We start from the raw sequence: 26,656 nt of genomic DNA, 5'->3' as shown, positions 1-26,656 counted from the left end.
ATGGAGTGATGTGGTACAGGAGGACGTGGAGCAGAGTGGACTTGCCGATGACTGGTACCAGTGGTGTCAAGATCGGCCTCTGTGGAGGAGGCTCGTGAAGGACGCTACTGGGCAGTTGGAGGTAGTCGCCCTCCAACAACGCTCACAACAACGAGCGGAGCGCCGGGTGGCTAAAGCACAGCAGGTTGGCACAGTAGGGGGCACAGGTGGTGCATCAGCCAGTCATCTCAGTCATCTCAGTCAGTCGACCCGTGGCACCTGGGTCTGCCCCGTGACCTCCTGCCAGCGGGCGTTCGACATTTCACGTGGCCTCAAGGTGCACATGGCCTGGCACAAGCGTCGTGGTGACGTCACCGCCGCTTAGTGGCGAATGGCGGTTGTTGTTGTGGTGGGGAGCGGTAGTGTAGCGATTGGAGCGCTGCGCTACATAACCTGGCGACACGAGTTCGATTCCCGCTCACGGCCAACATCAGTGACGATTATCTGAACCGGTCTCAGCCTCAAATGAGTACCTCGTGCGGTGTGTAAACATCGCCACTGGGGAGATAAAGGCGGCTGGGCGTGGTGTTGGCAATCCCCAACCCCTCGTGTGCAGTGTCGGCCTTTATAAGCGCTCGCTCACAGCACTTGCACCCACAGTCTGTCAGGCTACACGGGTGATCTTTGGCTTTGGTTCGTGTGTTTTTCTTCGTGTATCTCTACGTGTGAATCATGAGTCATCTCGGTCAGTTGGCCCACAACACCCTGGGGGGGGATTGTCCCATGACCTTCTAGCCGAGCTTTCAGCACTTACACGTGGCCCAGAGTGCACTGTGGTCTTTAAAGTCACCGCCAGTCAGTGGCGACAGGCGGGTGTTGTTGGTGGTGGTGTTGGTGGTGTTGTTGTTGGTGGTGGTGTTGTGGGTGGTGGTGTTGTTGGTGGTAGTGGTGTTGTTGGTGGTGGTGTTGGTGGTGTTGTTGGTGGTGTTGGTGGTGTTGTTGTTGTGGGTGGTGGTGTTGTTGGTGGTGTTGTTGTTGGTGGTGGTGTAGGTGGTGGTAGAGATGATGATGGGGAGCGATAGTGTAGCGGTCAGCGCGCTGCGCTACGAACCTGGTCACCCGAGTTCGATTCCCGCTCACGGCCAACACCAGTGACGATTATCTGAACCGGTCCTGGGTATCCCGTAGGTCGACTCAGCCTCAAAACGAGTGCCTGGTGCGATTTGTAAAGGTTTGCAACTAGGGAGACAAAGGCGGCCGGGTGTGTGGGCTGTGCCGGCCTTCATAGGTGCTCGCTAACAGCACTTGCCCTACCAGTGTGTTACAGGCTGTACGGGAGATCGTTGTCTTTGATGAGGTTTTCGGTGATTGTGATTGTGGTGGTGGTGACGATGATGATGATGCTGGAGATGGTGATGGCTATGATGGCTGTGGTGGAGGCGGTAGTTAGTGGTGGTTAAGGAAGTTAGTGGCGATGCGGCTGAATCCTCAGTTGACCCCAGGCAGAGATTACAGGTTCAAGATTGTGGAGCCCGGCTCCCAAATGAGCCATCCATGAACCACCGTTTCCTGGTAGAAGAATGTGGAATTTCCACCATTAACTACGATTTGTTAACCTGTTTTAATTACAGTAATGTGACAAGGACAAAGATCCCCCGCATAGCCTTTAACATACTGTTGGGGCAAGTGTTGTTAGCGAGCACCTATTAAGGCCGGCACGGCGCACGAGTTGGGTTGTCAGCATAGCGCCCGGCCGCCTTTGTCTCCCCAGTGCTGATGTTTACACACCACGCCAGGTACCAGTACTCATTGCAGGCTGAGTCTACCTAGGGGATGCCAGCTATTGGTCGCGAGCGGGAATCGAACTCGGGTGGCCGTGTTCGTGGCGAGGTAGCGCTGACCACGACGCTACCGCTGCCTACACGTACAGTGCGGTACACAATCACGTACACGTACAGTGCGGTACACAATCACCTACACGTACAGTGCGGTACACAATCACGTACACGTACAGTGCGGTACACAATCACCGCTCTCACCACAACACAAACGCGCCCTCGGCACGTGGCGGCTCCACGTGGACACCCGGCGCCCGCGGTCATCATTGCCCGGGCTGATTTGGGGCCGTCCATAAATGACGTCACGCGGTTTTGGACGATTTTTGACCCCCCCCCACACCCCCTCGTCACACGGCGTCACAAAAAGTCAGACCCCGCCTCAAATATGACGTCACAAAGCTTTGCCCCCCCCTCCCCCTAAACCATGTTTCCATTTTGAAAATAAAACATGCTTCAAATCGCTTTAAACTATTGTCATTGTAGTGCGTATTTAATGTGGCGCTGCACTCTGATGTTGTAGGAGAAAACATTTGTTAAAAAGTCTATTTCATTAAGTAGAACGTGTTGTCTATATTTATTTAAAGTTGCGCATTTTGATGTGACGTCACATTTCTCAAACCCCCCCCCCCTCGTCACACATCGTCACAAATGTCTGAACCCCCCCCCCCCACCCCTAGGTGCGTGACGTCATTTATGGACGGCCCCTTACGCCTGATTAACTCTTGAGTAAAAACATCCATTCGGACTGCCCTGCTCCTACAATCGCCTTCGAGGCCTCACCGAAACTCGGGAGAATTTGTTGAGGGGGGGGGGTCCCTTACTGTTGGGATGTCACACCAGGGGAGGTCTCTGCTGTTGGGACGTCACACCAGGGGGGGTCTCTGCTGTTGGGATGTCACACCAGGGGGGGTCTCTGCTGTTGGGATGTCACACCAGGGGGGGTCTCTGCTATTGGGATGTCACACCAGGGGGGGTCTCTGCTGTTGGGATGTCACACCAGGGGGGGTCTCTGCTGTTGGGATGTCACACCAGGGGGGGTCTCTGCTGTTGGGATGTCACACCAGGGGGGGTCTCTGCTGTTGGGATGTCACACCAGGGGGGGTCCCTTGCTGTTGGGATGTCACACCAGGGGGGGGTCCCTTGCTGTTGGGATGTCACACCAGGGGGGGGGGTCTCTGCTGTTGGGATGTCACACCAGGGGGGGGTCTCTGCTGTTGAGATGTCACACCAGGGGGGGGTCCCTTGCTGTTGGGATGTCACACCAGGGGGGGGTCTCTGCTGTTGGGATGTCACACCAGGGGGGGGTCTCTGCTGTTGGGATGTCACACCAGGGGGGGGTCCCTTGCTGTTGGGATGTCACACCAGGGGGGGTCTCTGCTGTTGAGATGTCACACCAGGGGGGGTCTCTGCTGTTGGGATGTCACACCAGGGGGGGTCTCTGCTGTTGGGATGTCACACCAGGGGGGGTCTCTGCTGTTGGGATGTCACACCAGGGGGGGGGGTCTCTGCTGTTGGGATGTCACACCAGGGGGGGTCTCTGCTGTTGAGATGTCACACCAGGGGGGGGTCTCTGCTGTTGGGATGTCACACCAGGGGGGGTCTCTGCTGTTGGGATGTCACACCAGGGGGGGTCTCTGCTGTTGAGATGTCACACCAGGGGGGGGTCTCTGCTGTTGGGATGTCACACCAGGGGGGGGGTCCCTTGTTGTTGGGATGTCACACCGGGGGGGGGGGTCCCTTACTGTTGGGATGTCACACCAGGGGGGGTCTCTGCTGTTGGGATGTCACACCAGGGGGGGGTCTCTGCTGTTGGGATGTCACACCAGGGGGGGTCTCTGCTGTTGGGATGTCACACCAGGGGGGGTCTCTGCTGTTGGGATGTCACACCAGGGGGGGTCTCTGCTGTTGGGATGTCACACCAGGGGGGGGTCTCTGCTGTTGGGATGTCACACCAATGATGTATCGACTCCCCCCCAGACGCGCAGTGTCTAAAGCACTGCGCCACAAAGCCGGCGGAACTGATTCATGATGGATGTTTGTGGGGTTAGGTCGGGTGGTGTGAGGTGTGGTTGAGTGTGGTGTGGGTGAGTGTGTGTGGTGGTGTGGGGTGTGGTTGAGTGTGTGTGATGGTATGGTGTGTGGTTGAGTGTGGTGTGGGTGAGTGTGTGTGGTGGTGTGGGGTGTGTTTGAGTGTGGTGTGGGTGAGTGTGGTGTGGGTGAGTGTGTGTGGTGGTGTGGGGTGTGGTTGAGTGTGTGTGGTGGTGTGTGGTGTGGTTGAGTGTGGTGTGGGTGAGTGTGTGTGGTGGTGTGGAGTGTGGTTGAGTGTGGTGTGGGTGAGTGTGTGTGGTGGTGTGGAGTGTGGTTGAGTGTGGTGTGGGTGAGTGTGTGTGGTGGTGTGGAGTGTGGTTGAGTGTGGTGTGGGTGAGTGTGTGTGGTGGTGTGGAGTGTGGTTGAGTGTGGTGTGGGTGAGTGTGTGTGGTGGTGTGGAGTGTGGTTGAGTGTGGTGTGGGTGAGTGTGTGTGGTGGTGTGGAGTGTGTTTGGGTGTGGTGTGGGTGAGTGTGTGTGGTGGTGTGGAGTGTGGTTGAGTGTGGTGTGGGTGAGTGTGTGTGGTGGTGTGGTTGAGTGTGGTTGAGTGTGATGGGGTGTACGTGTCTCGACAGGTGTGGCACAAAGCGTGTTTCCACTGCGAGGTCTGCAAGATGACCCTGCAAATGAAAAACTACAAGGGATACGACAAGAAGCCTTACTGCAGCGCGTGAGCACCCTGACACACCACACCCTGACACACCACACCCCGATACACCACACCCTGACACACCACACCCTGACACACCACACCCTGACACACCACACCCTGACACACCACACCCTGAGTCACTGACACACCACACCCTGATACACCACACCCTGACACACCACACCTTGAGTCACTGACACACCACCCCCTGATACACCACACCCTGACACACCACACCCTGAGTCACTGACACACCACACCCTGACATACCACACCCTGACACACCGCACCCTGACACACCACACCCTGACACACCACACCATGACACACCACACACTGACACACCACACCTTGAGTCACTGACACACCACACCCTGAGTCACTGACACACCACACCCTGACACACCACACCCTGAGTCACTGACACACCACACCCTGACACACCACACACTGACACACCACACACTGACACACCACACACTGACACACCCTACCCTGACACACCACACACTGACACACCACACCCTGACACACCACACACTGACACACCACACACTGACACACCCTACCCTGACACACCACACCTTGAGTCACTGACACACCACACCCTGAGTCACTGACACACCACACCCTGACACACCACACCCTGAGTCACTGACACACCACACCCTGACACACCACACACTGACACACCACACACTGACACACCACACACTGACACACCCTACCCTGACACACCACACCCTGAGTCACTGACACACCACACCCTGACACACCACACACTGACACACCACACCCTGACACACCACACCCTGACACACCACACCCTGACATACCACACCCTGACACACCACACCCTGAGTCACTGACACACCACACCCTGACACACCACACACTGACACACCACACACTGACACACCACACACTGACACACCACACCCTGAGTCACTGACACACCACACACTGACACACCACACCACCTGCTCACCCCCGCTGATTTTCCCAGCTGCTGCAGCCCTGTCCGTCTCGATTAATCTCAATGTTCTTTATTGAACCCACGTGCGATCCAAGTGAGATTCATGATGTCACCTGTCACGCCGGTCTCCGTGGTTACCGTGCCGGGGACACTTAACGTGTCACAGGTTTACTCACGGCACGGCGCGTGACCCGAGAGCTGGGGATGTTGGCTGAGACGCCGGCACACATAATGTTCCAAGGTGGCCAGGAGATGTTAACTACCTCGCCTGGTGTACAGGAGGTCGTGGGTTCGATCCCGACCCTGACGCCTGCTGCTGCTGTATATTTGGAGTTTGCGTGTCTCTCTCTTATCACCATCACGGTGGCTAGGAGATGTTAATTACCTCGCCTGGTGTACAGGAGGTCGTGGGTTCGATCCCGACCCTGACGCCTGCTGCTGCTGCATATTTGGAGTTTGCGGTGTCTCTCTCTCATCACCATCACGGTGGCTAGGAGATGTTAACTACCTCGCCTGGTATACAGGAGGTCGAGGGTTCGATCCCTACCCTGACGCCTGCTGCTGTATATTTGGAGTTTGCGTGTCTCTCTCTCATCACCATCACGGTGGCTAGGAGATGTTAACTACCTCGCCTGGTATACAGGAGGTCGTGGGTTCGATCCCGACCCTGACGCCTGCTGCTGTATATTTGGAGTTTGCGTGTCTCTCTCACCCCGTGGTCGCGTGGAGTTTTTTCCGGGTCCTCCGGTTTTTCCCACCACATTTAGAATCAACGTCACGCGTTTAAAGTATTTGGCTGCTATACATTTGCACGCGATAAGCCACTTTGTTGAGCTAAGCATTCGTGGCCTGGTAGCTCCTGAAAACAGAGCTATATTGAGCTCAGCGGGGCTTACCTGGTCAAATAAAAAACAAAGTTTGAATAGTATTGGTTCTTTCGGTAAAGTCACGTAGAAGGGAAAAAATAAAATAATAAAAATATAAAACAATAAAATTATCACGACGTTTCGACCGCAACACAAGCAATCGTCATCAGGTGTGAAAACCACAACAAGAAAATTTGAAAAAAAGTGGCGTTTTTTTAACGTTAGCACCACGGAGAGCGATTTGACAGTTTGTTCAGATGGACGAGTCCATTTATGTTCGCAAAAGAGGAGGGGGGAGACGAAAAATAATAGACTCGTCCATCTGAACAAACTGTAAAATCGCTATCCATTGTGCTAACGTTAAAAAAACCGCCACTTTTTTCAAATTTTCTTGTTGTGGTTTTCACACCTGATGACGATTGCTTGTGTTGCAGTCGAAACGTCGTGATAATTTTATTGTTTTATATTTTTATTATTTCATTGTTTCCCTTCTATACGTGACTTTACCGAAAGAACCAAGAATATGAATCCCTGCAGTCACGAAAGCTTTAAATCAAACGTTTAATAGCTTGACAGTGACGCCACGTGGCTCCATGTGTGGGGTGCGGTGGGGGGAGTGAACCGGTGTATGCCTACGAAGTTGGTGGGGGGGAGGGGGGGGTCCCGGCTCGCTCGTTCGCCTCCAGCGATCGAGCGACGGCGTTGAGAACCGCTCAGAAATTTGCGAACTCGTGCAGGCGGCGCGGGATTATTTATTTTGGTTATTCTCCTCTCGGTTTGGGAGCGAGGCGTTGCGCAATTTCTCGTCACGTTTTGATGCGCCACGGTGGCTAGGCGATGTTAACTACCTCTCCTGGCATACAGGAGGTAGTGGGTTCAATTCCGACTGTGAAGCCTGCTGTAAATGTGGAGTTTGCGGCGTCTCTCTTTCTCTTTCCCCGTGGTTGAATTAATTTCACTCCGGATCCCCCGGTTTCCCCTCCACGTTCAGAATGGACATCACGCTTTTATTAGCATTTGGCTGCTGCTATCAATGTCCAAACGACGATGAGGATGATAAGCCACTTCGTTGAGCTATCATTTGTGATAGCCAAGTGGCTTCTGCAAAAATAGCTGTACATCTCAGTGGGCCTTTCCTGGAATTTTTAAAATATATAAATAGATTAGTGTAGTTTATATCCCAGCCCTGCTCCTCGCACCCGCCGATCTCCGGACTCCAATCTCCACGCGATGGGGCGCCCCCGCCAGGCGCCTTCCATCCCTTAAGCTGCCGCTCCCTCGTTTGTCTCGACCAATCGGCTGTCGTCGTTCCTTCTAGCCAGGACGCGTCCTGCCCAAGCCCCCCACCACCACCACTACCCCCTACCACCCCTACCACCACCACCCCCTACCACCCCCACCACCACCACCACCCCCCCCACCACCCCTACCATCCCCACCACCACCCCCTACCACCCCTATCACCACCACCCCCTACCACCCCTACCACCCCCCCCCCCACAACCACCACCCCCCCACCCCCCCCCCCACCATCCCCACCACCACCACAACCACCCCCCCCCCCCCACCACCACCACGTGCCTTACCAGTCAACATAGACGACCTCCCACCGAGCTTGCATGCTCTCTCGCTAGTGTGACACCTACGAAGGCGTTCGCGACCAACGTTACCCACCACCACCACCAGACATAGCCAATTAGTAAGGGTTGTCACATAAACAAAACGTGCCAATTCGTTACTCTCCAACACACCGGTGTGCTGAAGTTAGTCCCTCTGGTCAGACTCGCAGGAGCAGCAGCTATTGGCTGACCATCGAGCAAAGACGGCGGTCACCGCATCATCGCGCGGCGCTTACAGATGACGCTGCTTCTGCGGCCGTCTGGAACGCGCTCTTCCCTTCCGATATTAGGAAACCGCTGGAGCTATGGCGCTTTTACATCATCTAGATTGAGAAACGTATTTGTTGCGAACTGCTTGTTGTTGTTGTGTTTAGTTTGTTGTCCTCCCCCCGCACTTCCGGTTAGCGTGGTTGACTACGTACGGTGCGAAAGAAGTTCAACATACACACGTACATACAAAGGGGCAGCCAGGTTGATAATCGCGAATTTGTATTCAATGCGTGACCATTGCGCACGATTGCGATGCAACACCTCTCATCGTCATCATCCTTCTACCCCCCCCCCCCCAGATCAAGCCCCCCCCCTCCACCCTGATTTAGGGGAGGCCTTCATCCAGCAGTGGATTGCCCGTGGCTGCTGCTGGTGATGATGGTACACTACTCTCGCATCGTGAATGCTCAACTCTCGACAGATGCGAGTCCGTCTCGGAGCAGTAGGGGGAGGCATCGATTCACCTTCGGGTCAACTCTGTCAATTCATCATCACCATTATCAGCCGTGGTCGATCCACTGCTGGATGAAGGACCCCCCAAGCCGCCGCCGCAGCCACCACCTCTCGCGATCCTGCGATGTAAACAATCTACCCAGCGCCTGCACGTTCATCGATTTTATCGCTCCATCTCCTCGGTGTTCATCCTGCCGAATGCGCTAAGCGTTGGTTTGCACAGTGGTGGTGACGAGGTCTGTAACGATTCCATTCAAGAATGTATTTTTTTATTTTACATCTGTGGTGTATGTAGCGGCGCGGCCGGCATGCGTGCACCAGTGACACACATGATGATAATGATGATAATCAGCCGTGGTCCATCCACTGCATCATGGGGGAAGGGGTGGATCCCATACCCATGTCGATTCCGACACTGCCTGCTGTATGACATTTGCATTGAACACGCAGCAGGGCTTTTAGCGACGGATATCATCCATAAGAGTTTTTTTGGGGGTTATATCGCGTAAATATAAATGCGTCGTTATTTAAGAACGAAACAGGACGAGGGTTTCTCCACCAAATCTGGTTGTAATTACTGGCAAATCGTCGTACTCGAATTGTAAATGTTGTGGGTTTATTCTTCAACACACCGGTGTGCTGTACTAGTAACGAATTTGCATGTTTTGTTGACGTGACAACCCTTACTAATTGGCCGTGTCGGGTGTTGGCGGGTTTAACGATGCATTTATATCGAAGCGATCTAACCCCAAAACACCTCTAGTATGGATTATATTTGGAGTTTGCATGTCTCTCTCTCTCTCTCCTCTCCGGGTTTTCCCTCAACATTCACAACCAAGGTGCATTCAGAGTTTTTAACTGCTGCTATGAATTTCCACACGATGATGACAGGCCACTTCGTTGAGCTATCACTTGTGATAGCCAGGTCGCATTTTAAAAATAGTTACATAGCTCAGTGGGGCCTTACCTGGTAAAGTATAAGTTTAGTTTTCGAGAAGCCAGTGAATTATTTTTACATATATGTTTTGTTTTTCGAAAATCGAGAGAAAGTACTGACTCGGAGCGTTCCATAAGCACCCCTGGGGACACGTGGTGCCGTTGCACAACGATGCCTCAAGTTGACCCCCCGATCCCTGAAACAATAATGAGAGATGTGGGGACCGATGGGGACCCCCCACCCCCCTCCCCCGGTGACGACCCCTGTCAAGATGGGAGGATTCCTGCAGCACAGGAGTGGGGGGGGGGGCGATGTTTGCTTTTGACAAAAGCGAGTTCCAGTTGAGTCATTGAATCAACACCCCGAGATCCCTGGCGTGAGGATTGTCCTTTCGCATTTAGCAGCGACTTAAACAAAGAAGAATCACGCGAATATGAATCACGTCCGACATTTCTGTTTCTCGGTGTCTATATAACAGGTCAGTAACGGCTTAAAATAACAATAACACTTAAGACGTATGATGCGCATGGCGTGGCGACGCTTGTGAGCACGTGCGTGCGCGTGCGTGTGTGTGTGCGTGCGCGTGCGTGCGTGTGCGTGCGTGTGAGCAAGTGCGTGCCTGTGTGTGGCTCTTCTAAACAAAATAATGAAGGGGGGCGTGGGAGTGTGGCGGTGAGGTGTGGGAAGCTTGTAAGCCCCAGGCTACTTTGGCCTCGCCTTCCCATCAACCGGAGGCGAGGAGTGGTGGTCATGGTGAATTATGCCCCCACCGAAGACGAACATCCGTGGAGGGATGCAGGCAAGGCCGATGAGTCAGATGCCTTCTATGATCTCCTGTCACAGGTGCTGGCTAAAGTGGCCCCTTGGGATAGAGTCGTCTTGTTGGGTGACTTCAATGCCCGAGTTGGTCATGATGCTGGCACATGGTCTGGAGTGATTAGAAGGAATGGGACAGATCAGCTCAACAAAAACGGTAGGAGGATGCTAGATTTTTGTGCAACCCATGGGCTCGTAATTACCAACACGCTGTTCAGGCATCGGTGCATCCACACAACATCATGGATGCATGCCGGGTCCAAGCAATAACATCTGCTGGACTACATAGTGACGGAGCAGCGGATGCGAGCCCATGTTCCTGACACCAGGACCTACCGTGGAGCTGATCTGCCCTCTGACCATCGACTAGTCATCTGTAAGATGCGCCTGCCATTCTTTCACTCCGGTGGTGGGTGTACACCCAGGACCCCATTTCAAGCTAAGGTGGCCTGGTCTCAGCTAGCTGATGAAAGTTGCAAGCTAGAATTTCATCATCGCTTGCGGCTGGGGTTGGCATCGTCCCCCACTCTTCCTGATGTCGAGGGTAAATGGGCGAGGTTTAGGACTGTGACTCATGCAGCTGCAATGGCTGCTTTGGGTACGCGGTCCAGACGTCCCCAGAGACACTGGCTGACAGATGAGGTGTTGAGGATGGTTGAGAAAAAGCGACAGGCCCACTCTAATCGTCTACAGCATCCCACTTCAGAGAATGAGGAGGCTTACCGCAGCCTTCGCTCAGAGGTTCGGAGAGCCGTGAGGCGCTGTAAGGATGGGTGGTGGTCGTGGGTTGCTGAGGAGATGGAGTCTGCCTCAATGGCCCGCTATCACAAATCCCTATTTAACTCCATCAAAAAAGTAACCTGCAGCGCCACACCTATTACCATCATTAGGGGAAAAAATGGTGATCCAATCTCCGACCCCCAGGAACAGGTTTGCAGATTTGCTGAGCATTTCTGGGAGGTCCTGGGGGAGGGGACATCCCTCAGCCAGGAAAACATCATGGCACAAAATGGGGATGATCCTGCTGAGGCTGCGGTGCCTCAAATATTGGAAGATGAAGTCACCCCCTGTGAGTGGCTGGCTGATGTGCCATCTGTTGAGGAAGTACTGAAGGCGATCCAGAGTCTGAGACCAGGAAAGGCACTGGGCAGAGATGATCTCCCAAGCGAAATGCTGAGGGAGGGTGGCGTTTGTGCACAGACTGCCCATGACATCATAACAACAGTCTGGACCACTGGACGGGATCCGCAGGATTGGAAGGATGCCCTGGTGGTCCCCCTCTTTAAGAAGGGGGACCGCACAGACTGTAACAACTACAGGGGCATCTCACTCCTCAGTGTGCCGGGAAAGGTCCTGGCAAGGATTATTCAACATCGCCTTGCTAGGCACGCTGAGGAGAGGCTTGCGGATCCCCAATGCGGTTTCAGGAAAGGGCGGTCCTGCACAAATGCCATATTTTCTGTCCGTCTGCTACAGCACAGGTGTGGGGAATTCCAACAAGACCGACATCTCTGCTTTATTGACCTGGTCAAGGCCTATGATGCCATCAGTAGGCCTGGGCTCTGGGTTGTTATTCGTGCTTTCGGAGTCCCTGACCCTCTGCTCACGATCATTAAGGACCTTCATGGTGGTGAGCGGGCCCGGGTAAAACTACGTGGCCGGGAGTCAGAGCCATTCCCTGTGCACCTTGGGGTGTGACAGGGATGTCCTCTGGCTCCCACATTATTTAACATCTATTTTGACCACGTAGTTCGTGAAGCCTTCAATAGCTGTACTGGGGAAATTTCCATTTGGTACAGATATAATGGGAGGCTGATTGATGCCCGGGTGCGGTCAAGGGATGGCTCCCTATTGGTCAACCACGTTATGTATGCCGATGATTTGGTAATTGCTGCTCATTCAAAGGAGGAGTTGGAGGCGCTGCTGCTGAAACTGCAGCGTGCCACTAAGAGGTGGGGCCTTGCCATCAGCCGCACCAAAACTAAGCACCTGCCTGGGTATTTTGTACCATCGCAAACTCCACCCCCACAACTTCCAATCGGTGATAGGGCAGTTGTGGAGAGAGTGGAGAGTTTCCCATAGCTGGGCAGTGTGCTCATGACCGGCTCCGGTTTAACAGCAGAGGTCCCACTCCGAATCAGTCGAGCGGAAATATATTTTCATTGGTTGCGTAACACTGTGTCGAAGCTACCTGGTCTGTCGCTCCGCCCTCCTTCTCTATGCTTGCGAAACGTGGACCCCCTTAATGGAGCATCTTCGCCGGTTAGAAACATTTAGGCTGGCCTGCCTATGATCCATCCTGGGTTTAACCAGGCTGGATTGTGCGAGGAGCTCACAAATCCTTGAAAGATCTGGGCAAAGTCCCATCGGTGAGCTCCTTCGGCAGGCAAGGCTGCGTTGGCTGGGTCATGTAGCCCGCATGCCCAGCCACCGCATGCCTAAACAGCTTTTGTTCGGCCGGATTGAGGGGGCTAAACGGGCGCGGCATGGGCTAGAGAAGAGATGGAGTGATGTGGTACAGGAGGACGTGTAGCTGAGTGAACTTGCCGATGACTGGTACCAGTGGTGTCAAGATCGGCCTCAGTGGAGGGGGCTCGTGAAGGATGCTACTGGGAAGTTGGAGGTAGTCGCCCTCCAACAACAACGGAGGGTGGAGGAGCGACGCTCACAACAACGAGCGGATTGCCTGGTGGCTAAAGCACAGCAAGTTGGCACAGTAGGGGGCACAGGTGGTGCATCACCAGTCATCTCAGTCAGTCGACCCGTGGCACCTGGGTCTGCCTCATGACCTCCTGCCAACGGGCGTTCGACACTTCATGTGGCCTCAAGGTGCACATGGCCTGGCACAAGCGTCGTGGTGACGTCACCGCCACTTAGTGGTGAATGGCGGTTGTTGTTGTTGCGTGTGTGTGTGCGAGTGCGTGCTTTTCGGGGCGCTTGAGCCACAGTTGGAAAGTTTGTGATATCACACCCGAGGGGTTCCTTATGCATTCTGCGATTGTGTGAAATTCTGATGATGATCCACGTCTCTCTTAGTGTGTTTTATCCGGCCCGGGGCACACAAATCCGATTGCCAGGCCCTGTCAATTGCCAATCCGACTTGGTCAAGCGCTGTCCTCTGCTGCTGCTGCGGCTCTCTCATTTGCTCAGCGAATGCTTTTACACGTGACTTGCGCACACTTACGAGCACCGGATACACAAGAAAATGTCAATGCATGTGAATGTCAATACATGCACGTGTGCATTTATTTATTATTCGTGTGACCCACTGACGCCCACCGCACGACAAAGACCGCTCGGTGTGGAGCAAATTAAAAGCTCGCCAGGGGTGGACTCACGCCCTGGGGTAAACCCCTGGACGTGAGTCCACCCGGGAGAACGGGTGACGTGTCCGGTGCACCGCTTCGTGTTTCAAATGAACACCGTGGCAGTCCCTTGCAGAGGTCTGCCTGGCTCCCCGGTCGTGGGGAATATTGCAAATCCCAGAGCGCCGTTGCGCCGCTGGTTTTGAGCATGGTCGCCATTGGCGGTCGCGTTGAGTTCCGGATATGGAATCACATAGTGAGCTCTGACGCTGTTGAGGACCCACAGAATGCTGTGCTGTCCTCGGCAACCTGTCGCCGGCTATGTATGTGTGTGCGGTGTCGCGCAGTGGCCAACCGATTAGCACGGTTGGCTACGTACGGCCGCGAAAGAATTTAAACGCGCGCACATATATAATGACGACTTCGATGCACTTGTCTCGAGGTGGTTTCTATATTGACGGGACGCATTGACTCGAACGGGCGGAGACCCCCACTGCAACTGCCTCGAGTCTCCCGCGCGTCTCTCTTATTTCCGGGCCCCCATTCCCGAACCTGCTCGCTGGCTCTGGACGCTCACTCCACCAGCAGACCACGCTCCTTCCATGGCCACTAGTACATTCGCACTGCAGGCTGACTCCCTTGTCATTAACTACCGTGGCCACTAGTCCATTCACACTGCAAGCTGACTCCCCTGTCATTACCTCCCGTGGCCACTAGTCCACTCACACCGCAGGTAGACTCTACTGTCATTACACATACTAAACGCAGCAAGTTGGCACAGTAGGAGGCACAGCTGGTGTATCTGCCAGGCGTCATCTCAGTCAGCCAACCTATGGCACCTGGGTCTGTCCCGTGACCTGCCAGCAGGCCTTCAACACTTCACTTGGCCTCAAAGTGCACTCAGGCTGGCACAGGCGCCGTGTTGACGTCACCGCAACTTAGTGGTAAATGGCGGTTGTTGTTGTAGGTCGAGTTTGATTCCCGACCTGGGTTCGATTCCCGGCCACTACTGCCGACATTATCGGGGAGTGATGTCTGAACCAGCCCTGCCTGACTCGAATAAAAACGAAGGTCCCCCCGCCCCATATAGCCTGCAACAGACTGTCGGGGCAAGTGCTGTTAGCGAACAGCACCTATAAAGTCCGGCACGGCCCCACGAGGAGGTGGGTGCCCAACCCCACGCCCGGCCGCCTTTGTCTCCCCAGTGGCGATGTTTACAATGCGGCGCGTGTTCGTTATCAGCGGGCGCCTGTCGCCTCCTCTCGTCGTATTCCGTCGCGCCGCATTTCGTTGGGTCCAGAAGGACCCAACGAAATGCGGCTCACCGCCGACTTTGCCGGGGATTTGAACACCAAACAAAAAAACCACGCGCACGCGGCTCTTTGTCAACCCCCATATCGGTAATCAATTAGTGGCGTATTTAGTTCAGGAGGAAACCCCTCTGCGCTGTAGCTGCTATCACCGCCCACCTGGCACGCGGCACGTGGCGCGCGTTATCGGTGCCGTCTGCTTGGTAACCGGTAACCAGGGAGGAGGGGGCGCGCGCTCTGGCTGCGTTGTTACATTTCAGGGTGCGCAATTTTTGCCGTGTGTAGGTGCGCACGTGCGTGCGGGTGAGTGAGTGGGGAGCGGTGGTGTAGCGGTTAGCGCGCTGCGCTATGAATCTGTCGACCAGGGTTTGATTCCCGCTCACGGCCAACACTCAGTGACGAATATCTGAACCGGTCCTGGGCCTCCCCTAGGTGGACTCCTAGCCTGGCACAAGCACTGTGGTGATCTCACTGCCACTTGGTGGCAATGCGCAGTCGTTGTTGGCATGTATTTTTAAATACCTACTTGCTGTACGTTCCTCAACACAAAAGGCATACATTGTCTCTTCACGTCTCGCAGACCCACCCCGTGCCAAATACATGTAGGCACCTCTTCGTCCAACCTACTTGCTGTACATCCATCTTCTGGCCACCTCTTAGGAGTCGCACGTTACACCGTGTTCTTTGCATGATCCACCAACCCCCTAGCCCCCGTCACAGCGCCGCTCGAGTCACGGGCCACGCACCGCCGCTGTCACCGCCGCCGGCAATAAATTATCCGCTTAATTCGCGCGTCAATTGAAGCCACGAATTGCCTCTCGCCCGTGTAAATCTCCCCGCGAACAGAGCGACTCCACGTTAATTGTGAGGCGGTGGACGGTGGGGGGCGGTGGGGGGGCGGTGGGGGGCGGAGGGGGGCGGAGGGGCGTGGAGTGGTGACACAGCGGCGCTGCGCCGTGAACCCGGCGACCCCAGTCGGACTTCCCGACGACGGCTGAACCTCTGTGACGCGGTTGCTCTCTAAACCCGGACCTGGGATGCCCCCCCCCCCACTCGCCCCCCCCCCTCTTCACAGTGGCGATGTAATCACATTGATGGCACGGGCACGGGCTCTAGGACGCACAGAGCGGGTGGTACGGGATTTTTAAAGTGTGAGAATTGACATATTTGGTTGGTGCTGGTGGTTGATGATTTAAAAGTTGCATAACTCCAATGGCTTCCCAATATCGGAAGGCAAGAGCGCGTTCCAGACGGCCGCAGAAGCAGCGTTATCTGAAAGCGCCCCGCGACGATTCGGTGACCGCCGTCTTTGTCCGACGGCTGAGCCAGAAGCCGCCGCCGCTGCTGCCGCTGCGAGGGGGGTGAGCGGAGTGTCGCGTGATGGTGGTTTGTGCTCCTTGACAGAGATGAGCGAGGTTTTGTGGTTCATTTGTGCCAAGCACTAATCAGCAGCATGATCATCATCGTGACGATGTTGCTGATGATGTTGCTGATGTTGTTGATGATGATGTTGTTGATGACGATGATGTTGTTGATGACAACGATGATGTTGCTGTTGTTGTTGATGACGACGATGATGTTGTTGATGACGATGATGTTGCTGTTGATGTTGTTGATGACGACGATGATGTTGCTGTTGTTGTTGATGACGACGATGATGTTGTTGATGACGATGATGTTGCTGTTGATGTAGTTGATGACGACAATGATGTTGTTGATGTTGTTGACGACGGTGACGACGATGTGTTGATGCGGTGCAGGCACTACCCCAAACAGACGTTCACCACGGTGGCGGACACCCCCGAGAACCTGAGACTCAAGCAGCAGAGCGAACTACAGAGCCAGGTCACTCGCACGGTGCTGACTCCTCACCGTGGCTCACTCAAAAACAAAAACAATAATAATATATTCTAGATTTGAAGCTTTCGTGACTGCAAGGATCCATACTCTTTGGTTCTATTCGGTGAAGTCAGCGCTGTCCTCGAGACAGTCTGGTCCCTTCACCTGATGAAGGCCACTTGTGTTGTGGCCGAAACGTCGTGAATTTTGTATTTTTTTTATTTTACATTTTTTGTTGTTTTATACTTTTACGTGACTTTACCGAATAGAACCAAAGAGTATAATACATATACATTCGCGTTCATAATCTGGCAAAAAAAACGCGGTAAACATGCAAACGTTGGTTTACGTTTGGTTGACGTCTGCCCAACGTTACATGTGTAGTGGGTAATAATTGATGGAGACCTTCTCGTGAGGCAACACGATGTTTATTAGGTTTCTATTATACAAGGTCCCTAACACAAAGGGGTAGCGGCCCCTTTACCCGATACCTGGGGAGGTATGGCCTCCGGACTACACGGGCCCTAGCACTGGGAACCCCGTTAACTTTCCGTCCTCCGGCTGTGGCCCTAGGGGAGGCTACGCTGACCCGACCGTGCCAGGGTCTTCGGATTCTGACCACTGGCCTCACTCAGCTCCGGCCCTTAGATCGACGGCGGAGCTTGGGGTCCAGGGTCCTAACTTCAGGCCAGGTCTTCAGTCTTCGGCTTGGAGATGACTCAGCCAGACCCTTGAGAGGTCCGGCTGGCTCGTGGCTTGCTCCGCCCTAGCCACGCCTCCCTTCCAGAACTTTCTGGAAGGTGACATCATCCCCCGGTCCCCCCTCCCGGGGTCCGTGGAATGTGTCCCAGGATCCGCTTCTCAGGGATCGTCGCTGACCCCTTTAGGCTATGGTCACTAACACTGGCGTGGTATCGCTTCCGCCCCCTGTTGACGAGAAGGGGGAGCTACCAGCCAACAGGATGGGGAGTGCTGATTAACACCCCGACACATGTTTACTGGGACAAGTGGTCATTAATGTCGACACTGTTGCTGTATATAGCACCAAAACAACCCAGCCGTGATTATTTAACAGGCCGCGCCAACATGGCGAGATGTTATCTCCCTCGCCTGGTATACAGGAGGTCGTGGGTCCGATCCTGACGCCTGCTGTCTATTTGGAGTTTGTGGTGTCTCTCTCTTCGTGGTCGCGTGGATTTTTCTCCGGGTCCTCCGGTTTTCCCTTTCACATTTAGAATCAACATCACGCGTTTAGAGTATTTGGCTCCTATAAACTTGCACGCAATAAGCCACGGCTTTCAGCTGTCATTTGTGGCCAGCTGGCTTCTAGCTCAGTGGAGCCTTACCTGGTAAAATAAAATAAAAATTACAGTTTAAAATCAAATCCAGACCACGGTTTGTGCTCCTGTTTAACAAACAGCTGCTGTAATACGCACGTTTCACGATCACAGGACTGTCACTGGTTCAGGTGGCTGGCTTACCCGCCCGTCCACTCTCTCGTGCATACCACCGTATGATTAAAACTAAACGACACCACACATTTCTGGGAGGTTCAACCGGCACACGTGTTGAGCTGTGACCCCTCTCCCCGACAGCCCCCCCCCCTTTCACCACCGCCCCCCACACCCGTGAGTGGCCTCGCTTTTCCCTTTCACGATGGCCCCAGCCTCTATGAGGCCAGATTAAAAAAATAAATCAGGGCCAACTATTTCGCGATACCCGGGACGGACGTCCAATCCGAAGCTGGTACGGCCCCCGGTCCAAATCAGGACGTTTGATCGCTTTTGAACACGTGGTCGCCACGTGTTTAAATGCCACGTGTTTAAATGCCACGTGTCCCTCTGCAGGTGAAATACAAGGAGGACTTCGAGAAGAGCCGGGGAAAGGCGTTCAGCCTCGTGCCAGACACTCCCGAGCTGCGGCGCATGAAGAAGGCGCAGGAGCAGATAAGCAACGTGGGTCTGCCCTGCCCTCAACTGCTCCCAACTGCCCTAACCTTGCCCTAACTAGCTCTGCGCGCTGCCCTACGCTACCTTAAATTTGATGTGCGCTCACCTTCCTAGCCTTGCCCTGGCATGTGTTGCCCTCTTGCTCGGCACTCTCCTGCCGCTGTGTGGCCTTGTCCTGCCCTGCTCACACCCTCGACCGGGCAATGGAGACTTGTATCCATCGATCACCTGCTGGACGATTCACCCTGAGAACCACGTGATAATCCACTGAGATCATATCACGTGTCTCCTATGCACAATTGGCGACCCCCATCTCTCTCTTTCCCATGTGTGCGTATGTTGAACTTATTTCGAAATCGTATGTAGCCAACGGTGCTAATCGGAGGTGCGGGATGCACTTCCTGATCTCTCTTCCTGAACTTACTCCCCTTCCTCCCCTTCCTTCCCTTCCTCTCCCGCTGCCTTTTCCGAACCCATCTCCTGTCTTATCCTCTTCCTGACCTCTCATCTGCCTCTCATCCCTCCCTCCCTCCCTGTCTCCCTCCCTCCCTCCCCTCCCCTCCCTCCCTCCTTGACCCATCTCTCCCTCTCTCCTGACTCCTTCATTTCTCTGACCCTACCCACCAACGCCTACCTTTCACCTTATACCTAGCCCCATCTCTCCGCCCCTCTCTCTCTCTCCACCTAACCACCCTCACTCCTCTCTCTTCTCCCTCTCCCCCTGACCGCACACTCCCTTACCCCCCCCCCCCCCCACCGTACAGGTGAAGTACCAGGACGCGGGGGTGGTGTCAGTGGGGGCCGCCGCGCCTGACCGCCCCGCGGGGGGCCGTGCCATCCCCGGGGGTCGCCACGCCGGTGAGGGGGGTGGTGGGGGGACGTGGGGGGGGGCCGAGATCGACATTCATAGCGCGATTGTCCGAATGCCGCAGAAACTCGACCTCCCTTTTGCATCACATCCCTAACGTTGCAGTGCCCTGCTGCGGTCTAGCCAAAATACCCCCCCCCCAGTGGCGGCTGTTGTCGCTGTGCCAGCCTCAAACGTGTACCTGGTGTGGCGTGGAAACATCACCACTGGGGAGACAAAGACGGTCGGGCGTGGTGTTGGCCACCCACCTCCAAGTTTGCCATGCCGGCCTTCATAGGTGCTCGCTAACAGCACTTTTCTTAACAGTCTGTCCAGGCTATACGGGGGATCTTTTTCTTTTGTGTGTGTGCAGATTACCCCCTCGTGTGGCGTGCCGGCCTTCATACGTGCTGCTCGCTAACAACACTTGCCCCAACAGTCTGTTAAGGCTACATGGGCGGGTTGAACCTTTGTCTTTGTCTTTTGCAGGCTACCCCCAGCTGGGGAAGGCGGCCGTGGGGGGCGGTCAGGCGAGACAGACAAGCGTGGCCCCCCAACAGGGAACGCTACCCCCCATGACGGCCCCCCACCCGCTCCACCACCGCCCCCCGGTGGACGTGAGTGTTGACGGCGCCGCTCGCGAGCCAGTTCGATCGGGAGAACTCGGCGCGCTCCTACGGCCAACCGAGGCAGAGAGCGTCGGAATCGTTTAACAAAAAATAATAAAAGGCTTTTATCCATTGCTGGCAATCACACGGGCGTTAAGATGTTCAAACACCCAGCAGACTCTTAGTTGAAGGCATCACGTGAGTAAAAGGTGTGTCCATAATACAGGTCTCTTTGGGGTTAGATCGTGTAGATCTCAATGTGTCGTTAAACCCGCCGCCACATTTAGATTTACGCGATCCAACCCCCAACAAACGTCTTGTGGATATTGGTCGCGAAAGCCTACTACGTGTCAAACAAAACGTGTGTTGTCGTACACCCTCCACCACCCGACACAGACAATGCAGAATCAGAATATGTATTTATACCGGAGGAATCCAGTGAGCTATTAAGCTCTTTATCACAGATGTCCTCGCTAACGCGACAGTAGCCACTGCTGAATTATCTTGTGACCCCCCCGCCCCCCCCCCACCGTGCCCCCCCCACCGTGCCCCCCAAACAGGGCACGTTCCGCGCGCTCTACGACTACGTGGCTGCGGACGAGGACGAGCTGAGCTTCGCCGAGGGGGAGCTCTTCTGTAACGTGCAGCGGATCGACGACGGCTGGCTCTACGGCACGGTGGCACGCACCGGAGCCACCGGCATGCTGCCCGCCAACTACGTGGAGCGCACCTGAGCCTCCGCCCCCCCCCCCCACTCCCCCCCGCCCCCACCTGCTGAACCTGTGTGATTGCTTGAGTGAACCTGACTCGGGTGAGATCACGAGTGAGCCTGAACTCACCCGGGTGAGATCACGAGTGAGCCTGAACTCACCCGGGTGAGATCACGAGTGAGCCTGAACTCACCCGGGTGAGCGCACGAGTGAGCCTGAACTCACCCGGGTGAGATCACGAGTGAGCCTGAACTCACCCGGGTGAGATCACGAGTGAGCCTGAACTTACCCGGGTGAGCGCACGAGTGAGCCTGAACTCACCCGGGTGAGCGCACGAGTGAGCCTGAACTCACCCGGGTGAGCGCACGAGTGATCCTCTGCTCACCTGTGAGCACGAGTGAGCCTCTGTTCACCTGTGAGCACGAGTCACCCTGTGAGCGTGAGCGAATCTGTGCTCACGTGAGTGAAGTTTGGCTTGAGCTGAGATCACTGGAGTTCACCTAAGATCACCTGAGATCACGTGAGGTCACCTGAGTGAACCTGGGTTCATCCCAGTGATGCTGACCTCACCTGGGCTGACTGAACTGATCTTACCTGAACTCACCTGAACACGTGAGCTCATCTGAGCTCTCCTGAGCTCATGCGTCGAGCGGCGGCTTCTTCATCACGTGACATTGCCTAAACGTAACAGTGGCGCTCCTCGACAAGTTCCAGGTGATGTCGTCCGTCTCCCATAATGCACCTCAGCAGCCTCAGTTATGATACCACAGAAACCTCCGGCCGTTCTCAATTCCCCAATATTGTGCATTGAGAACGGGCGCCACTCCGCACCATGTCGGTAGCGGTGGATCGATTGACCGTAGTTCAGCACGCTGGTCAGTGCCGATTCGTGGAAAGGGGCACGCATGACCCGTTCAGAAGGGTTTGCTGTACTCGCTCAATTGTTGCACCAAGGGACTGCCTACCTGTTCTCATGCCAATTGAAAATCATCAACTTTCTGGCGACATCTCTCAAGACACCACGGTGTGTGAGGTGCGATCTTTAACGCCGGGTCCGGATCCAAGTGATCAGTCGTGCCAATCAGAATCTCTCCAGAAAGCGTGCAACTGTAATAATCGCCCGCGACTCCTTTGTCCACATCGGGGAGAGCAGTTGCGCATTGAGGAAGTTGCACGTATGCATGTTGATCTTCTTTCTCACCGTACGTCACCAACCGTGCGAATCGAGGGTGCGGGGTAAGAACAAAGGTAAAATGGCACGTTCAGGATTGTAACCACCAATCACAGTGGCTCGCCAACGCATGGCACGTGATTAAATACGCCGCTAAAAACATCGCCGAGCAGATCGAGGCTTGAAGGCAACCGGTTGAGCGACCGGTTGCAACTGGTTGCCGAAACGTCCTCGCACAAGCAATCCAGTTGCATGCATTGCAACCAAGTTGCTCAACCGTAGGTGAGGAGCCGGCTTGAATGGGAGTCGACCTCTGTGACCTGGCTGCCATGGAGATGGGACATTGCTCAAGTTGTTTAAAATGTCCTCTTTCATTTGTGCTTAAACACCAATGCCATTTTTGTTTTTAATCTTCAGGCAGCAGGAGACAGGAGTTTGGGAGGGAGGTCGGTGGGTGCACAATAATAACATTGATTTATCCAGGGGAACTTCTTTCGCACCGTACGTAGCCAACCGTGCTAATCGGAGATGGAGGGGGGGGGGGGACAGCAACACTAAACACAAAAAAAATCAGCTCTAAAGAAATGGCTTTTCAATCGAGATTATTTAAAAGTGCACAGCTCCAGTGGCTTCCGATTATAATGGAACGAAAGAGCGTTCCAATCCTCGCTGAATCTCAAGACATCTTTTCGGGAGGATCCTGCAACAGTTGGGGATGTTGGTTCAATTGCCAGTGGGAGGAAGCCTGCAATGTGCATGGGGACAGCACTCACAGGTGCACACAAACAGGTTCACAAAGAACCCAGTTGCTGTGCCGCTGCCACTCCTGTCCTAAGAGGCTTTGGTGGGGGGGGGGGGGGGGTTGCGGCATGCAACATCGATTGCATCGATTAAAATAGATGATTGCGCTTGCAGGAACGCGCGTCGAGAATCAAACTCGGGTCGCCGGGTTCACGACGCAGCGACGAGTTGACCCGCTTCGTCCACCCCCCCACCACCCACCGCCCCCACCGCCCCCACCCCCTGTTTATTTATTTATCAATTAACGTGGAGTCGCTCTGTTCGCGCGGGGAGATTTACACGGGCGAGAGGCAATTCGTGGCTTCAATTGACGCGCGAATTAAGCGGATAATTTATTGCCGGCGGCGGTGACAGCGGCGGTGCGTGGCCCGTGACTCGAGCGGCGCAGTGACGGGGGCTAGGGGGTTGGTGGATCATGCAAAGACCACGGTGTAACGTGCGCCTCTTTATATTTTGCCCAGGAGATGGATGTCCAGCAAGTAGGTTGGACGAATCGGTGGCTAAATGTATTCGGCACGGGGGTGGGGGTGTGCTAGACCTGACGAGACAATAAATGCCTTGTGGGTGAGGAGCACAGCATTACCTGGAATGAAGGAGGGGTGGGCGCGGCGTGGATGGGTGGGTGTGTGTGTGTATGTGTGTGTGTGTATGTGTGTATATGTGTGTATGTGTATGTGTGGGGGAGTGGAGGGGGTATTTAAAGTTTACTTCGTTTCGCCCAATTCGCATTCGCCAAAAAAGACAAACCGCAATGGGCGTGATTCACGAGCGGTCCGTTTGTGCTGTGTGAAGATGAGACGAACCTGTGGGGGGTGGGGGGGGGAGCGCTTTACGAACGCCTTGACCCGAACAAACGTCGACGTCGTCGTCTTTGGCGATAACAAAACTCGCGGCGAGGTTTCGTTTAAACAAAACACAAAGAAACCAGTCGGACACACGGACGAAAGTCGACGAATGAGCGTTGTTGCACAACGAAGATGCGAAGCTGCGCTGCAACTCTCGCTGCGCGGTCGTCGGGCGGGTGAACGACGGAGAGAGAGAGAGAAAAAAACCACAAACACAAACAAAAGCACAAAATCTGCGGGCACAAGACACAAACAAAGTTGTAGGCTGGCAAGTCGCCCGGGGTTCCTCCTGCAGGCAGATTTCTGGCGGGATGTGCACGGGCGTCAGTGCGCGGGGACTTTCGTCGCTTCAATGCGGAGGGGCGGGCGGATCGTGGCGTCGAGAGGGGCAGGGATGGGGTCTAGCAGCCGATGGCTTCACGTCGGCTCTCCGTGGGTCAGTAGAGAGGTGTTGCTCGTCTGAGCAGAAACAAAAATAAAGATTAAAAGTAGCGTTTGTAACTAAAAATAACACAAAAAAATATACAAATAAAAAGGCTGTAGTGAGTAGAAGATGCAAATCTTCCCCGTGTCCTTTGAGACTCATTTTACACCAAGTCACGCACGCGTGCGGTCACAATGCACACACACATACACAAAGATTAATATCCCCCGTATAGTCTTAACAGACTGTAGGGGCAAGTTCTGTTAGCGAGCACCTATGAAGGCCGGAACAGTACACGAGGGGGTGGGTGGCCAGCACCACGCCCGACCGCCTTTGTCTCCCCAGTGGCGATGTTTAAACACCGCACCGGGTACTCATTTGAGGCTGAGCCGACCTAGGGGAGGCCCAGGACCGGTTCAGATAATCGTCACTGGTGTTGACCGTGAGCGGGAATCGAACTCGGGTCGCTGGGTTTGTAGCGCAGAGCGCTAACCGCTACACTACCGCTCCCCACCACACACACCTACATACAACCGCCATTCGCCACTAAGTGGCGGTGACGTCACAATGGCGCTTGTGCCAGGCTATGTGCACCCTGAGGCCATGTGAAGTGTCGAACGCCCGCCGGCAGGAGGTCACGGGGCATACCCAGGTTCCATGGGTCGACTGACCGAGATGACTGGCCGATACACCTACTGTGCCAACTTGCTGTGATTTAACCGCCCGGCGCTCCGCTCGTTGTTGTGAGCGTCGCTCCTCTGCCCTCCGTTGTTATTGCTGGAGGGCGACTGCCTCCAACTGCACAGTAGCAGTAGCAGCGTCCTTCACGAGCCTCCTCCACAGAGGCCGATCTTGACACCGCTGGTACCAGTCATCGGCAAGTCCACTCAGCTCCACATCCTCCTGTACCACATCACTCCATCTCTTCTCTAGTCCGTGCCGCGCCCGTTTAGCCCCCTCGATCCGGCCGAACAAAAGCTGTTAAGGCATGCGGTGGCTGGGCATGCGGGCTGAATGACCGTACAAAGACATACATACACACATTCACAATTGACACAATACACAAATATCCCCCATATAGCCTTAACAGACTGTAGGGGCAAGTGCTGTTAGCGAGCACCTATGAAGGCCGTAACGGTACACGAGGGGTGGGTGGCCAGCACCGCGCCCGACCGCCTTTGTCTCCCCAGTGGCGATGTTTAAACAGCACACCGGGTACTCATTTGAGGCTGAGCCGACCTAGGGGAGGCCCGGGACCGGTTCAGATAATCGTCACTGGTGTTGGCCGTGAGCGGGAATCGAGGTCGCCAGGTTCATAGTGCAGCGCACTAACCGCTACACTATCATTCCCCACACACACACTGACACACACATACACACACATAATACACACACAAACACACAATACTTACAATACATACACACACAATACTTACAATACATACACACACAATACACACAATACATACACACAATACACACACAATACACACAATATACAATACATACACACAATACATACACACAATACATACACACAATACACACAATGCACACAATACATACACACAATGCACACAATACATACACCCAATACACACAATACACACAATACATATACACAATACACACAATACATACACACAAAACACACAATACATACACACAATACACAACCATACAATACACAGAATACATACACAATACACACACAATACATACACAATACACACACAATGCACACAATACATACACACAATACACACAATACATACACACAATACACACACACACAATACATACACACACAATACACACAATACATACACACAATATACACAATATACACACAGTACACACACATACACGACAATGCGGCAAAGATCTCCCTTATAGACTTGTGTTGGGGGAATTTACGAGTAGTGGCGAAAGAAGATTGATAAGGAGACGATGGCGTGTGGGTGTGTTGTTGTTTTCTGTGTTGTCTGTGTGTTGTGTGTGTGCTGTGTTTGTCATGGAGCGCCGTGTGGCTAAAACACAGCGAGTTGGCACAGTAGGGGGCACAGGTGGTGCATCTTCCAGGCATCTCAGTCGACCACGGCACCTGAGTCTGCCCCTTGACCTCCTGCCAGCGGGCGTTCGACACTTCACGTGGCCTCAACGTGCACCTAGCCTGGCACAGGCGCCGTGGTGACGTCACCGCCACTTGGTGGCGTGTGGCGGTCGTTGTTGTTTGTTTGTTGTGGGGAGCGGTGGCGCAGTGCTTAGCGCGTTGCTTTACGAACCCGGCTTACCCCGAGTTCGATTCCCGGCTCAGGGCCAACGCCAGCGAGGAACATGGGACAGCGAGAGTCG

The 26,656-nt window shown here is 54.4% G+C and overlaps 1 protein-coding gene across 1 annotated transcript in view; it reads left to right on the top strand.

The window, feature by feature from the left end:
* LOC116937673 (LIM and SH3 domain protein 1) overlaps positions 1–24,441 on the top strand; it is a 34,089-nt gene extending 9,648 nt beyond the window's left edge. Inside the window, exons 2-7 of the mRNA XM_032944804.2 lie at positions 4,479–4,573; positions 16,868–16,952; positions 18,794–18,901; positions 19,660–19,753; positions 20,232–20,359; positions 20,911–24,441. Of these exons, the coding sequence (XP_032800695.2) occupies positions 4,479–4,573; positions 16,868–16,952; positions 18,794–18,901; positions 19,660–19,753; positions 20,232–20,359; positions 20,911–21,084 (684 nt within the window). The 3' untranslated portion in view covers positions 21,085–24,441. The remainder of the gene's footprint in view (positions 1–4,478; positions 4,574–16,867; positions 16,953–18,793; positions 18,902–19,659; positions 19,754–20,231; positions 20,360–20,910) is intronic.
* The last annotated feature ends 2,215 nt before the right edge of the window (positions 24,442–26,656 follow it).

This window comes from Petromyzon marinus, chromosome 4, assembly GCF_048934315.1.
Source record: "Petromyzon marinus isolate PM22_M1 ecotype Great Lakes invasive population chromosome 4, UKy_Petmar_22M1.pri1.0, whole genome shotgun sequence".
NCBI classification, from domain to species: domain Eukaryota; kingdom Metazoa; phylum Chordata; class Hyperoartia; order Petromyzontiformes; family Petromyzontidae; genus Petromyzon; species Petromyzon marinus.
The sequence above is the reverse complement of the archived record's forward strand: the minus strand, read 5'-3'. Positions and strand labels throughout refer to the sequence as shown.